Consider the following 14,831-nt stretch of genomic DNA (forward strand, 5'->3'; position numbering starts at 1 on the left):
GTTTACTCACTAAACGTGTGTTACTGAGTGGTACCACCAGCTACAAATCAATACATGTTTAAAATAAGTGTAATATATCACTAAAAGTGCTGTCATTATCATAAACTTATCGTTTTGTGTTTACATGCGATTTGACAAACGAAGCTTTAGAAACCGGATGTGAGCAGGGGTGAAGCCTCTCGCTGCGTCAGTGTAACGCAGCTCTGCATGTTGTGCAGCGCAAGTTTCTCTCCGCTCAGTCAGTGGGAGGGAGAAGTGACGAGCTAGCACGTTGCATTTGACGTGTTGTGAGACTTCAGTCACCTTCCTGCGTGCCTGTTCCCTTTTCCTTTCTTCCAGTTGGCGTCTTTACAACCCTTAAAGCAACAACCTTCGCCCCTGAACGCTACCCAGAAACGAACATACAGGGCCTAGGAGTCTCGTTTCCTCTTTGACTTGTAACTATAATGGCTGGTAGCACCGCCAAGACAGTGCACGACATCTTTGTTAACATGGAGTACGGACCAGCAGCAACTTCTAGCGCTGCCACTGCACAGGTATAGTACCCACTCTGATTCACTATAAAGAGATGCAACGGATAGTAGATATCACTGACGATTATCGGACACGTTTCACTGCCTAACATGGATATAACATGTTCCTGTCAGACTCTTTGACCCATGTGAAGTTCATTAACAGTGAACTGACTGTAACTCACAAGGCAAACATGTGACTTACACAGTACAGTAGTTGGTTAGGAAATGTCAGGGGTGAAAACTGATATACTGATGACTTCTGGCATTGTTCCCCTCACCTTTGCTCCCTGCAGCCACTCAATTAATACATGCATACATATGTGTTGGAGCTCAGTTGGAATAAACTGTCAATAAATCACTGTTAATATGATTTGAAGTGAGAATGCCACACATTTGGAGATGTATTGTTTACATGCATCATTCTTTCCTATATAAAGAGACTGTGAGACCTGTGTATTGACTTGGTGATGTCACTGGGATGTCAAATCTGCCTATGCTACATACAAAAAACTTCATCATTACAATTTTTGTGGAAGTTTGCACACTTAAATATAATGTACATTTTCAAGTTTATACATGTTTACAATGCAAGTGTGGGAACCAGCTTTGCATCTCATGGCTGCACAAAGCCAATGTTTTCTTGATGGTGATCTATATGTGATGTTTCTCTCTGTGTATAGACCGTGTCAACCACAACCACTGGACTGTGAGGCGATTTGGGTGTAGCGGTCACGCTCTGTATTGCAGGATCACGTGGCTCAACACTCTTTAATAAAAGGGGTGTCAAATTGAGCCTCTCAAACATCCCAAAATTGAGTGCTTCATAGTCAGAATTTGATCCATTCTGTCCAATAAATTCTGGAAAAGCTATATCAGGAAATTAATATGCGTCATTCATGTGCGGGGAGCCAACCAGAAATCAGCTTGCTCAGCCAAAAGAAGTAGAAGCAATGTAGTACTCATTGTCTATTGGCTAAAAACCTGAAACTCTGCAGAAGCTCAATCTAGTGAGCCACTTTTATCTATGTGAGAATGGGGCCAGTTCCTCCTAATACATCCATGATATAGACCCATGTTATGTAGCCCAACTTAAAGGAACACTGTGGAGTGTTGGACCACTAGAAGCGCTGTGGAGTAATGTTTTTACAAGTGGGTCCCTGTTATGTTTGTGTCAGTCATGCTCATGAGACAGTGATGATGCTTTAATAAAAACCAGTGAAGAAGAAGAGAACTAGCAAATAACGTGGCTTTAAAACATTGAAAAAATCAGCTTTGCAAATATTTTATGAGGAAGGAAACGCGTTCCATATATTTGTCAGGCCTCTAGGATTCACGTGACTATTATTTTCATGATTATTTATGTTTTAATAGACTAATCCATTAATCAAAAATAAGTGATTAGTCTATTCAAACAGCAGAAAACAGTAAACAATGCCCATCACACTGTCCCACAACCCTATGTCATCTAACATCTTGTTAGTCTGACCAAAAAACTGCATTAAAGCCCCAAAATATTACTTTTACTATTACGTGAGACCAAGAGAGGCATCAAATCCTCATATTTGAGAAGGTGGAACCTGTGGGTGTGGCATGGAAAATGATCAGAGTGGTGGAAGATCAATTTTCTCTCAGTCGACAAATCATTGCTGTGAGTCTCTATATCACTGCATATCAGAGTGGCTTTAGTGGTGTGGAGATGAGTTTAGTAATTCACGGGGAAGGTCAGGCCTGTACTGTACTTTGGTCCTCTGTAAATAGTTGACATGCTGTGCCTCACCTTCCTCCCTTTTATCAGTCACTGTCCAGCAGAGGTGGCGTCTTCCTGACCAATCAGATGTCAGCATTTTGGGTGTCTGTCATGTACAGTTTTCAGTCTAGAATTTGTGATGAAATCATACTGGGCTCTTCATATCTTTGACTGACTGACGACAGATTTCAGTTTATTGAAATGTTGTCTGTTGACTCTTTTCTCTTCTTCACCAGGCCTGGCTGGATCACCATTCCCGTTCTCTGGGTCTGTTCATCGATGGAAAGTTTGTCCGTCCGGCAGACAGACAGAGTCGCTCCCTGGTGGACTCTAAAGGTAAAGAGCAGCCTCTAAAGAGCCAACACAACTTACATAGAGCCCTGAGATTAAGCTCCTTTAGTAGAGGATCAAACTTTCTCACAGTCTTATAGACCTCGCAAATGTCTGACTTGAGCTACCTATTGTAAATATGAAGATACACACTTCAATTAAAAAGTCCCCTCTGCTCTCCAGGTGGTAATCTGTGCAGCACAGTGTGTGCTGTGGAGGATGATATTTCCCAATGTGCCTCCTCCGCTGTCAACGGCTTCAAGGCCTGGAGTAGCCTGACCTGCTACCAGAGGGCCAAAGTGCTGCTCAGGTACTCCACACTCTCCTTTTCTGCATTCCATCCATCATTTTTCATCCTAACACTGTTAAAAGAAGTGTAGCTCCATCGGCCTGATGTGTGTGTGTTTGGTCGTCAGGTTGGTGAGCGTTCTCGGGCAGCACGCTCAGTGCCTGTCGGAGTTGTGTGATCTGTGCGAGGCCTCCTGCTCGTCCTCCACCCTCGTCAGACTGTTGCAGTTCTACAGCGGCTGGGCTCAGCTCCGAGACACTCTCATCACTAACTGGACGCCGCTGGGTGAGGAGGACGCAAGTGTTTTTATGTGTGTGTTCAAGTTTAGTTAAAGTGTGAGATTTTTATTTAGTTTGATTGTTTTTTTGCTGTGTTCCAGGTGTGGTGGCAGTAGTCGTCTCTGATGACTGCTCGCTTTATTCCCTCATGCTCAAAGTCCTGCCTGCACTGGCCATGGGTAAACACTCACTACATAAGGAGATACACAAAGTTTTGTTTATGTTATGTTTCATGTCATTATTGTTCAGATCTGTTCTGTTATAATTGAAATGTACCTCTTTTAGGTAACTCTGTCATCGTGGTCCCTGGTCGTAGCACCTCCCCTCCAGCGCTCCTGTTGGGGCAGCTTTTTATGTCAGCAGGCTTTCCTGCTGGTGCTTTTAACGTTGTGACTGGATGTGACATGACGCTGGGTGCCAAAGTGGCCAAGAACGCCAGCATCAGCTACGTCACCTACAGTGGCAACAAGCAGGTGTGTACGTGTGAGAAAAATAAATTTCTAAGCAGAGTTAATATTACTAAAATTACCCAAATCATGCCAAGCGTGTTTTCTCTCTAGGATGGAGTGACGCTGTGTAAGGCAACAGCAGGGATGGGCGTTCCAGTCTCTGTCTCCCCGTGCATCGGCGCCACATGCCCCTTCATCATCTTTGAATCAGCTGACATCGACAGCGCCGTGGATGGAGTGATTGACACTGCTTTCAAGAAGAAGAAAGAGGTATCTACTATCCAATGATGGAGTATGTCTCATGGCATCACATCACACCAGACGTCCTCCAGTCTCACCCTCTCTTCTTCTATCCCATCAGGTACACTGGTTGCTGTGCGTGCAGGAGAACGTGTTGGACAGCGTTGTGGCCCGGCTCAGGCTGCGCATGGCGGGGATGAAGTGTGTCGCTCTGCCCAGCGATGGAGACAGAGCCCTGGTGGAGGCTGCAGTACAGGAGGCTCAGCAGCAGGGGGCAACGGTTAGTCAGAAAAAACTTGCTCACATCACTGTAACTTAGTTGAAAATGAACTGAATTTGAAAACTTTAGTGTATTTTTTTACTTTAATTTTTGCTGAAACACAAGAATTGTATCAAAATAGAGCTGAAACCACCTATTTACTTCTTCAAATGATAATTATTAAGCCTGTACAATGTCAAAAATAAAGCTAAAATTTAGGCCTTTTCCACTAGAGGAACAACCTGTAACTTAACATTTATCAATCATCACTGGTTCTGCTTTTGTTCTGGTTCTCCTCCTGCTTTGAGGTGAGTTCCCAAAGCCTACATTTCAGTGCTGCTTAGGAGGTGGGACTAAACAGCACGTAAAAATGTTGTTTGATGGTGTCACCAATTATGTATTTAGAGAACTTTACAGTAACACAATGTTGTCAAAAACTTAATGGAAACACAAGGCAGGACCTAGCACCAAACCCACACAGCTTCTTAAAAGCTCAGGTTAGGGGTTGTTAAGTTCCTGTTGAAGAAAACCTGTATAAAAAACTTTATGGTGATATATAAAATGTAAAGAAGAAGAAGCCACTCTTTATATTTGAGAAGCTGCAACCTACAGGTGTGTGGATTGCTTCCCAAGTGAATGAATAAGTTGTTTCTCTCTCTGTCTCTCCTCAGTTGGTTCAGTCCTGTGCTGCCCCACCTTCAGGCACTCAGTATCCTCCCACAGTCCTCTGTGGAGCGGCCCCCTCCTCTTCATGTGTGGTCAATCCCTCTGCCGGACCACTGCTGCCCCTCTTGACCTTCAGAAGCAACACAGAGGCAGTGGCTCTGGGTAAGAAGCCTCTTTGGATGCATGAGTAAAGAATTTGTTCTGCTGACCGTAGCTTCTATGTTTAATAGAAAAATATTTCAGAGTAATAACATACTGTGTTTTATAATTGAGCTTTCACTTGAGCCAATGGTAACGGTCTCTGTTCTGCACAGGGAACCACAGTCCTCATGGACAGGCAGCCTCCATCTGGACTGAAGACCTCACCTTGGCTCTAGAGACAGCTAAGAAGTAGCTACACACATGCACACACTCACACATTTCTTATTTTCATCCTCCTGTTTTCTCTTCTTTTATTTATTTTCCTGCCCCATCTTCCATATATTTTTCTTGTATGTTTCTTTGCCTATTTGTTCCATCTGCTTTCCAATCCCTCGCCACTTTTTTCAACTTTCTTTCCCCTTTCTCTTACGTTTTCTTCACAGGCAACACACACGGCCCTGATATTTTCAATAATTCATGTATAGCTCAAAGACTTGAATTGTGATAGTAATACCTCTCTCCCTGTCTCATCGTCTTTCTTCTCTCTGCAGTCTGTCAGTTGGCTCAGTGTGGGTGAATTCTCACTCTGTGTGTGACCCCTGTCTGCCCGTCTCTGGTCACAAAGACAGCGGCACCTGCACCGACGGAGGACAGGAGGTTGGCTTCAGTAGCTTCTTACACAATTTATACAATGATAGAAGAAAGTGTGCAGTCCCAAAACTGCCAAAAGTAAAACACAGGACATACAGCTAGTGTTATGAAGATAAAACTCTTCTGTCTTCATCTTCTTTGAACTTCCAAGTAATGTTAGCTTGTTAATTTTGTATGGCGTTAGCTTGCCGGCTAAAATGCTATTGTTACAAGAGCACAGTGATGCTACATTAGCATACAGTTAAATATATGGAAAATAAACATTACGTGCACTAGCTTGGGTAGTTGTATGACAAAATGTAGCTGTAGCTATGTCTCCAGCTGAAAAGGCTGGTGCTCAGTTAGTTTATTCAGTAGAATTTTCAGTTAAGCTAGCTAGCTACACAGCCCTCTCATTTACTCCACTGATGTTACACACATGCTCATCTCATTATCATACAAGCATTAGGAAAACTGAAATTGTGGTGATTAAAATGGGAAATGTTGTTTGGTTAAAATAGATAGATACATGACCAAATGTCTATCAAAACATAAGAAAATTAGATCAAATGTAAGAAAAAAAAAAGTTTGAATTTATTTTATCAACAGATTGGTAATAAAGGAAACATATAAAGCTTTATTTGTATTATTACAGTTCCATTTGAAAGGTGTAACTAAATTTCATTTAATGTATTTGATCATATTTTTTGACAGTAATGCTATGTGAGCATACAGTTTAATATATGGATAATGAACATAATCTGCACTGGCTGGGATAGTTGTATGACAAAAGCTTTACTTTTATTTTTACTCTTCTATTTTAACCATGTAACTAAAAAATATTTATTAATGTATTTGATTATATTTTTGTCAGTGTTGTATCTCCATAGAAAGACATCATCTGCTGCTTTCAAACATAACAGAACAGTATGTAAGAATCTTGTACTGTATATATGTATGACCTTTTCTCTGCTTGCTGCCAGGGTTTGTACCAGTTTCTGCGCCCATCCTCTTCTTCCTCTCCTCCTCTTCCTCGCTCTTCGCCTGTCTCTATGGACTACACAAAGTTTGGAACAGCAGCATCTCCAGCTATTATTCCTGACGATTCAGACTCTGCCAGGTGTGTTTTGTAATGCTTTCTTTACTTAAATTCATGAACATAAGGTATTACAAGACATAACTGTATATAATATTTAAAATATATGCATCACTCCCTTACTCCTCTCCTCTCTCCTCAGTGCCCCTAAGCCCTACCTGCAGTTTGTGGGTGGTAAGGCATGTAAAGCGGTGTCTGGCTGCAGTGTGGCAGTGCAGTCATCAGGGGCCAGCAGCGTGTTAGCCTACTGTCCAGATGGAGGCCGCAAAGATGTCCGTAATGCTGTGGAGGCTGCTATCAAAGTCCAGCCTGGGTGAGGGCTTTGACACACAAAAACCCTGATACACACACACACAAACACAAATATGTATAAGTTGGGTTATCAGAATCCAGCCAGAAATCCCAAATAAATATTGTGCTTGCAAACAGATGTTTTCATGTTTTATAGATTTTATATGGCTTTTTTATACTGATCAACAGAAAAAAGACTATAAAAAGTAATTTAAAATTATAACAAATGTAAAATACAAACTGAAATAAAAGTCCATTAGATTCAGATCAGAATTAAGAACACTAGGCCTCCTTATAGAAGTTAAAATGTAACTTAGAATCTTAGAGAGAGCCTCAGACCCGTAGACAAACTTTCAGAGGTGAAGTTCAGCCTCCATAAAGCAGATTTTATTCTGTCTTTCAGACTCGAGGCACAAAGATACACATTTTTATGAGCCTGAAAGACGTCAGGGTTGCACAACTTGGTGTCCTGTGTGTGTTTATCACCGGTCAAAGTCCAACGTGATTTGGAAGCTGATGAAAACACAAATATTTGCCAAGTCATAGACAGAAAATCAACAGTTTGATTATGAAATCCAACTAACACTTCTCTTCTTGTCACTACAGGACAAATCAATAAAAGTACAGTACATGCCGTACAGGATAAACAGCATTCCCTTTTTAGATCCCTACCAGAATAATAACACTAGTTTAATATGCCTCAGGTTTAAAAAAAAAAAAAAAAAAAAGACATATTCTTAATCATTTTATTTCTTCTAACGTTCTTTTTTTCTCCTCTAGCTGGATGAAAAAGAGTCCATCTGCACGCGCTCAGTCCCTCTATTCTCTAGCTAAAGGCCTGGAGGCAAAAAAGCGAGACCTCGCTGCGTCAATCAATGTCCAGACTGGTCTCTCATTGAAAGATGCTGACAGGGAGGTGGAGCTCAGCATTGCCAGGCTCAGTGATTTGGCGGCGTACTGTGACAAAATCCAGGGAGGAACTCTGGTGAGTGTTTTTATATCATATAGAGTTATTTATTTTCAGATATTAGAATTTACAAATGAGAGAGATTTGTAGCATCTACTAACCCTAAACCTCTCGTTCAGCCCATGCTGCAGTCTGGCTCTGCTCTCTCCATCCCCGAAGCCCTGGGAGTGGTGGGAGTGGTCCTCCCCGACAAGAATCCCCTCCTCTCCATGGTAACACTACTCGGAGCAGCCATCGCCGGTGGCAACGCTGTCATCATGGTGCCCAGTCAGAAGCATCCACTACCAACCTTGGCGTTCGTGCAGGTACAGTGAAAAAATGCAAAGAGGCAGTGGTGGTGGGGTTGACATGAAATACAATCTAAGAAGCACAGTTGGAATAATATATGCATAAGTTTGAAGGTTGATCAGAAGCCAAAACACTGCACACTGGTTTATTATATTATGTGGAAGGATTCTAATACTCTAATACTGGTAAATTACTTCAGAATGTGTGCTAGCATATTTTTGATTGCCCAATCCAGCAGTTTGTCAGGCAAACATTGACTCTTGCCAGAATGAATATCCAGCAAAACAAATAAAAAACAGCGGTCAGCAAATAGGAAAACTTGCTGAAAAAGTCAACTTAATGTCAGCAGAATTCTGTACCTAATAAATTATTAAATTAATTTGGGATTCACTCATGCTCACGAGAGTCGTGGATTTAAGCTTCAACAGCAAATACGTTTTTAAAAAAGCATAATTTATATAAACCAGATGCCAAATATCACACAAGCACATGCCACTTTCTGTAAATGTCCAGTCATGTCTGAATAAAGATCTAACATTAAAAAGTAAAAGTCAGCTATGTTGAAATGACTAAAATCCATCACTTTAACAGCTTGACAAAGCCCACAATATTATGTATTTATATGGTGGGAATGGGCTAAAAAGCTTCTTTTTTTTTTTGTAGAACCTTTTTCTTGGTCATTTCTGACATGTTTTCAACATACATCTATGTGTAAGGTGAACTTTTGTATTTATTTATCTATAAACACTTCTTTTCCACCTCAGGTGCTCCAGTTTTCAGACCTGCCAGCAGGTTTGGTGAACATCGTTACAGGAAGCAGAGACCAGCTGACTATGGCTTTAGCTACTCACAGCGTCATCAAGGCCATCTGGTACTGGGGCAGCAGTGAGGTGAGGACTACAGACCAACACATACAACGGCATTGAAATTTAGTCAGGGAGTCAGAGGACACAGCTCCTCCCTAAAAGAGACCTGTCAATCAAAACTCAAATTAGTTTCTATAATGATCCACTCATGTATTCATTCTCTCTTTTGCTCTTGTTTCTTGTTGTAGGGCTGTCAGTACCTGCAGTACACCTGCACCAGCCCTCTGAAAACCCTGCGTCTGTTCTGCCAAAAGGACAACATGGGGAAAGACTGGACTCATCCATCACTCCTGGAAGAGATGTGGAGAAACGCAGTCCAGTGGAAGAGCGTGTGGATTCCTACAGCATAAGAAGAGACAAACAAAGAGAGAGGGGAAGGGAGGAGGGAGGACAAAGAGTCTTAACTGCGACATGTAGGATCAAAAATTAACGTGACCACAATCACAAACAGCCAAACAAAAAAAATCAGCGCATGTAACTACTGCCGCACTAATCCTACAGAGGATTTTTGTGGATGACTGACAGACCATGTGATATATTTCAGCAGTATTTTTTGATCAGAATTTAATCATCCGTTTAAGCTGAAGCCTCAGACATTTGTGACACCAAGCAGCTATGAGATAACAGGGCTTTTGGCATCTTACATTTCCAAAATAAGAGACAAATATAAGTATGAAGTTAACACAATAATATATTAATGAATTAACATAAAGAAGTGGAGGCCACAGGTCAGATTAGATCAGAGATTAAATGTATTAACAGATTTATTTTGTGGGGTTATGGCAGGACACCAACAGACTCAGTCTGGGTTAAATTTTGGAATAAACAAACAACCCATAAAGCACTTAAAACAGATGTGAAAGAATTTTACTAAAACTTAAACATGGAGTACTTACTTTGTTTAAGTTCATATGTGAGCAGCATTGCTAATGTATTAATTGTTAACGTGGTATGAAAATGTGTGAAGTAAAAAGGTGAACATTTATTCCTTTATTTTACTCAATGAAGTGGAAGATTCTTAATAATGATGTGATCTGCAATCGAAATCAAAACAGTTGACTTTGTACCTCTTAACTTCTGCAATTCTGCTTCTTTTTATGCTGAGTCATTACACATGTTGCTTTTGTTGCAAGAATCTTAACTTTAAGTTCAGTTAACTGACTCCTGCTTCATAAAGTATTCACTAGTAATACTGTAGATATTTGGTAACCATGACATCATCTATCAATGTTTGATTCAAATATTTCAGTTGTAGTTCTAACAAGAAATAGATTTTTCACTACGAATGGATCCTTTTTTTACAACTTGACACCTCAACTGCCTTACAGTTCTGTCAAAAAACCAATCAATCCTGTGTCAACTCAATCCAATTATGTAAAGGTACTGTACATCTTTATTATTGTACTATTAGACTAGTTAGCTACATCACAGAAGTACACTTATTCATCTGTGGTGAGAACATTCCCATTTGTTTACCAAGTCCACGTTCACGCTGTGAAATGTGTTTTTGAAATGTGTGTTTCCAGAGAACGACACTGTAGGTTTCACTGTCTAAAAGCCATAATTAAAAAAAAGATACATTTATGAATTTATGTTCTTTTGTTGTCATTTTTTTCGTGTTTGGGTCTACTGACTTTATAGTATATTTTACGTTTAATTAGCCAGAGAAGTTTGACTAAAACTTCATCCTCTACCTCAGAGTTGTATAATTAGCCGCCCCAGACATTTTACAGCAAACAGGTGTTATTAATAACTTTTAATTGGTTCAATTGCATTGCTATAATTGCAGAGTACTACCATCGTCAATGTTATTAGTTCCACCTGTGTGATTCCTGCTATGACAAGTAAAATACAGTATGTCTATGTTTAATTTGGAAAAACTGAAGAAACATGCTGCCATATTAGCAAAGGTTTTCAACATATAGGCTGGTAAGCTAACAGAAAAACATGAAAGGATCTCTCTAGACATAGTGTTTGGTTTGTCCATTGTGGGCTACTGTAGAAACATGGCGATCTCCATGGAGGAGGGCCCGCTCCCAGCGCAGATATAAAGGGCTCATTCTAAGGTAACGAAAACATAATGGTTCTTATTTTCAGATGATTTCTTAACTAATTAAAACATGAATATCATATTCCATTTCTGCCAAGTCCATTCCGCTAGATGCTGCTAAATCTACACATTGCACCTTTAAAGACAAGTAAAAGAACCTTAACATCTGTTCTAAAAGATACTGGGAGCGAATGAAGTGCAGTTAAAACCATAATATGCTAACTAACTAATATGCCTTGTTTTGGTTAAAAATAAAAACTTTTAGCAAAGTTCATAATGTTTACTCAGTATATTTCAAGCTAGCACATTTTGTCACTAGTTACACTAATACACACTGAGACAGTTCTGGGACTGGACACGCTGTGGTTAAATCCATTTCAGTTGTCATTTCCTTTTTTCACTTCCACATTCCTTGTTTTCCCCTCTTCTCTCCCTGAACCGGTTCCAGCCGGCAGAACACTCGAGAGAGTTCAACTTCCAGTCATACGTCGTCAATGGTCACAAGACCCTTCCTTCTCGCTTGTTGGCGTGACTTTCACAAAGCAGACTGACAGGAAGGAATGCTGAGTCACAACAATGACACAGCACAATTCTTTTCCTGTTTAAACTCATGACTTTAGTACTGATGCAGTGACACAGCAAAAAGTGAGGAGAGCAGGGGCAAAGTTGCTGATTCACTTTTTTGAAAGAGTAAGAATGTTGGAAATAAAGTAAGGGTCAGGATTTGAGTTAGTTTTGTTTTGTCTTACACAGTATACCTTATATTTGTCTATATTTGTCATCTTTTTATACCTGGATCTGGCCTACAATGATAATAGTCTTTTACTAAACATTAACATTTTAAGCATACCAGTTGATAACTGTTACATAAGAGTAATGCGGCTTCAGTGAGTCATGTGCTTCTAAAGCCAACACGTGAAAGTTTTAGAAGTATCTAGTACTCTCTAAACTCTCTGTGAGGAAGAGTAGTTTTTCCAAGTTAAAGGTTAGGTCTTTGGGTGGTCTGCAGTTATACTTTACATTCTTTTTCATTTTGTCATTTAAAAGTAGATGTGAAGCTTATATGAGGCTTTGGCAGTGGGATATCTATCAAATGGATATCTGCCACATTTACAGTCTTTTTAGCATCAAAGTACCTCTTTGTGTTTCCTTTCCTCATTATTTTTTACCAAATAATGATTGGTGGTGGAAGTATAGTAACAAACAGAGGGACTTTGGCACTAAAAAGACTGTAATGTTGAAACATAGAAGACTTGATTTGACTCATTTTGACAGCTGAAGCTTCATATTAGCTTCAGATCAACTTTTAAATCCATTTTTACACAGAAGGAGGACTAGATTTTGTCCCCCATCACTTACATTGTAAGTGCATTATGAAGGGATCTTCTAATGGTCAGTATGAACAGGAGGAATGATTACAAAAAAGAAAAACATGTTTCAATATTAATTTGGGCTCCTGACTGTTGTTTTAAGACAGGCTTAAACATTGATGAATGAAGTAGGGAAGTTAACCTCTGGAAGCTGCACTATTTACTATTAATAATGGGTCAAATATATTAAAATATGTACACGTCACCATTTGAAATGGATTTGTTACAGTTTTTAATACATCTTCTGTGAAAATAAAGGTGTTCATGATGCTTTCTTTACTATTTAAAACACTAAAATAATTTCTGTCAGCAGAAAAAACCTGTTTAAATGTTTATTTTAAGATTTTTTGTGCCAAACATGTATTGTTCGTGTAATTAGACATTAACCCATCAATTTGTATAAAGGTACAAATTAGTGTAAGACTAGTTGGCCTCTTTTAAAATCAGATAATAAACTTAACCAGTGGGAGTTTTTACAACTAATACTGTTGCAACACAGAAACAGTAGCTTAGTATCACATCTTATCACAGCTTTAAATGATACATAATCACTGCAATTTTATAGTAAATTGCAGTGGTTATATATCTCCCACATTATAAGTTCCGTTCAACAACAGAATTAAAATAATAGTTTGGGTAAGAATAACCTTTAAAAAATGTCAAATGAGGTTATATCAATAAAATGTGTAAAGTACAACAGATAATGTTGAATCAGTGTGCTGAATATAACACCTGAGAGGCACTTAAAGCTTAAAGTCCATGTGAGTCTGGCACTCGATGCATGTGGCAACTAAACAAGTGGAAAACTGCCAGCTTACAGTGCCATGTGCTGTGTCAGTTTATCATAGTCTGATAAGCACAACAGTGATGTTTTCTTGCACTACTTACTTGGCATTTTAAGGTTAAGATGAGGGAAAGCTATGCAGAATATTGAAGATTACATGAGAATAAAACAAAAGTTTTAATGTAAATCTTATTGTGTTTTTTTTTTTAACCGGAGTTAAGAATCAGATGACCAGTGTTTGCCACAGGTAATAATTAACTGATCATACAGACTATAAACTCTGTATAAGGTTGAATGTGATTTACAGCTTACAATGTAGTTTGTACTATTACCTAAAGGCTATGACTTATATGACTCTAATAAAAAAAAAGTATGTTAAAGTGTAGAGCCTACTTAATGTGACTATGTAAGCATTCAGAGCACGCTTGACCTCTTCAATGGATCCTATCTTTATTTAAAGCACCAAATCACAAAAAAAAATCTATTGGAACTTTTCACATAGCAGGTCTACACCATACTCTTTAATCTAATTATCTGCCACATACCATACACCCTCATATGTATTGGGCAGGAGGCAGCCAACACCTCAGATGCATACTGTATACAGACTATATGGTGGAACAAACTTATGGTCATTTTAGTCTTTGTACAAGAAAACCTTATAAAATACAAGGAGTACATGCAATATTTTTGTTGAAAATCCTGCAGCTAAATATGTAAGTGGAGTCCTTTATCTAAAATAACACTTATCAAAATTGCAGTTGTTGGCCCTGAATGACCTTACACCAATTGGAGTTACACCCTCAGCTCTGGCAGTCCTGCTACATTAAGACTCTTTTTTTCTTGGTCCCCATGTTGTTTCAGTAATGATAGGACTTTTCAAGGCCTTTCAGACTCCGTAGTGTCTCGCAACAGTACCGTGGTATTAGGTAATGCAATAAAGACCTCTTTGGCTGAAAACACATTAATCAGCAGTTTTTTAGATGTCATGTGATGCAGCCTATCTATGTGGTAAAACAACTTCAGTGGCTGTATGTGTCAGGCCCAAAGTCAACTACAACTCAATACATTTCAACTAACCTACTTCTTAGCATATAGATTGCCTGAATGTATGGAGGTTATTAGTCAAAAGTATAGTGCTGTGCTTGTATATGAGGGAAAAAGTCTAGACCAGGACTCAGTAGAATTATCTAGAAATTTCTATAAAGTGTACAGTAACACTATAACCCTCAGAGATTCTGACACTGAATTTAAACAAAATGTATGTCAGTGAATTATACTCAAATACACCTTCTTGTAATTAAGTACATTTCTATTTTGTTGTATATACGTTTTGCAAGTTATTCTGCCTTTTTAGACCAATTTTATGCTGTTTTATATGTGCAAATAAAGGTAAAAAAATACAACTTTAACATACACGTGTAAATTATTATTCTGTGCTTGAATTTCAATTAAATTATAATAAACTTAATTGTCTCTTGAAACAGTAAAAGTGCTTAGTCATTTCAGGTGACTGACAGTCAAAAGGTCAGAACAAATAAACATTAAGCACAAATGTCCATGAATCAAGAAAAA

General features: G+C 39.1%; 1 protein-coding gene across 2 annotated transcripts; it reads left to right on the forward strand.

The window, feature by feature from the left end:
- The first annotated feature begins 250 nt into the window (after positions 1-250).
- aldh16a1 (aldehyde dehydrogenase 16 family, member A1) lies at positions 251-10,644 on the forward strand. 2 transcript variants are annotated; one of them, XM_062439408.1, is made up of 17 exons: positions 251-536; positions 2,499-2,598; positions 2,776-2,902; positions 3,009-3,166; positions 3,261-3,338; positions 3,445-3,632; positions 3,720-3,878; positions 3,970-4,128; positions 4,779-4,935; positions 5,088-5,163; positions 5,466-5,571; positions 6,528-6,664; positions 6,783-6,953; positions 7,712-7,916; positions 8,018-8,203; positions 8,951-9,076; positions 9,241-10,644. In XM_062439408.1, the coding sequence occupies exons 1-17, from the start codon at positions 447-449 to the stop codon at positions 9,400-9,402; spliced, it is 2,385 nt and encodes a 794-aa protein (XP_062295392.1). In that variant the 5' UTR covers positions 251-446; the 3' UTR covers positions 9,403-10,644. The 2 variants fall into 2 exon arrangements, with proteins under 2 accessions (XP_062295392.1, XP_062295393.1); XM_062439409.1 differs by having other exon boundaries at positions 6,528-6,655; positions 6,780-6,953.
- The last annotated feature ends 4,187 nt before the right edge of the window (positions 10,645-14,831 follow it).

This window comes from Scomber scombrus, chromosome 18 (assembly GCF_963691925.1).
Source record: "Scomber scombrus chromosome 18, fScoSco1.1, whole genome shotgun sequence".
In the NCBI taxonomy this organism is placed as follows: Eukaryota; Metazoa; Chordata; class Actinopteri; order Scombriformes; family Scombridae; genus Scomber; species Scomber scombrus.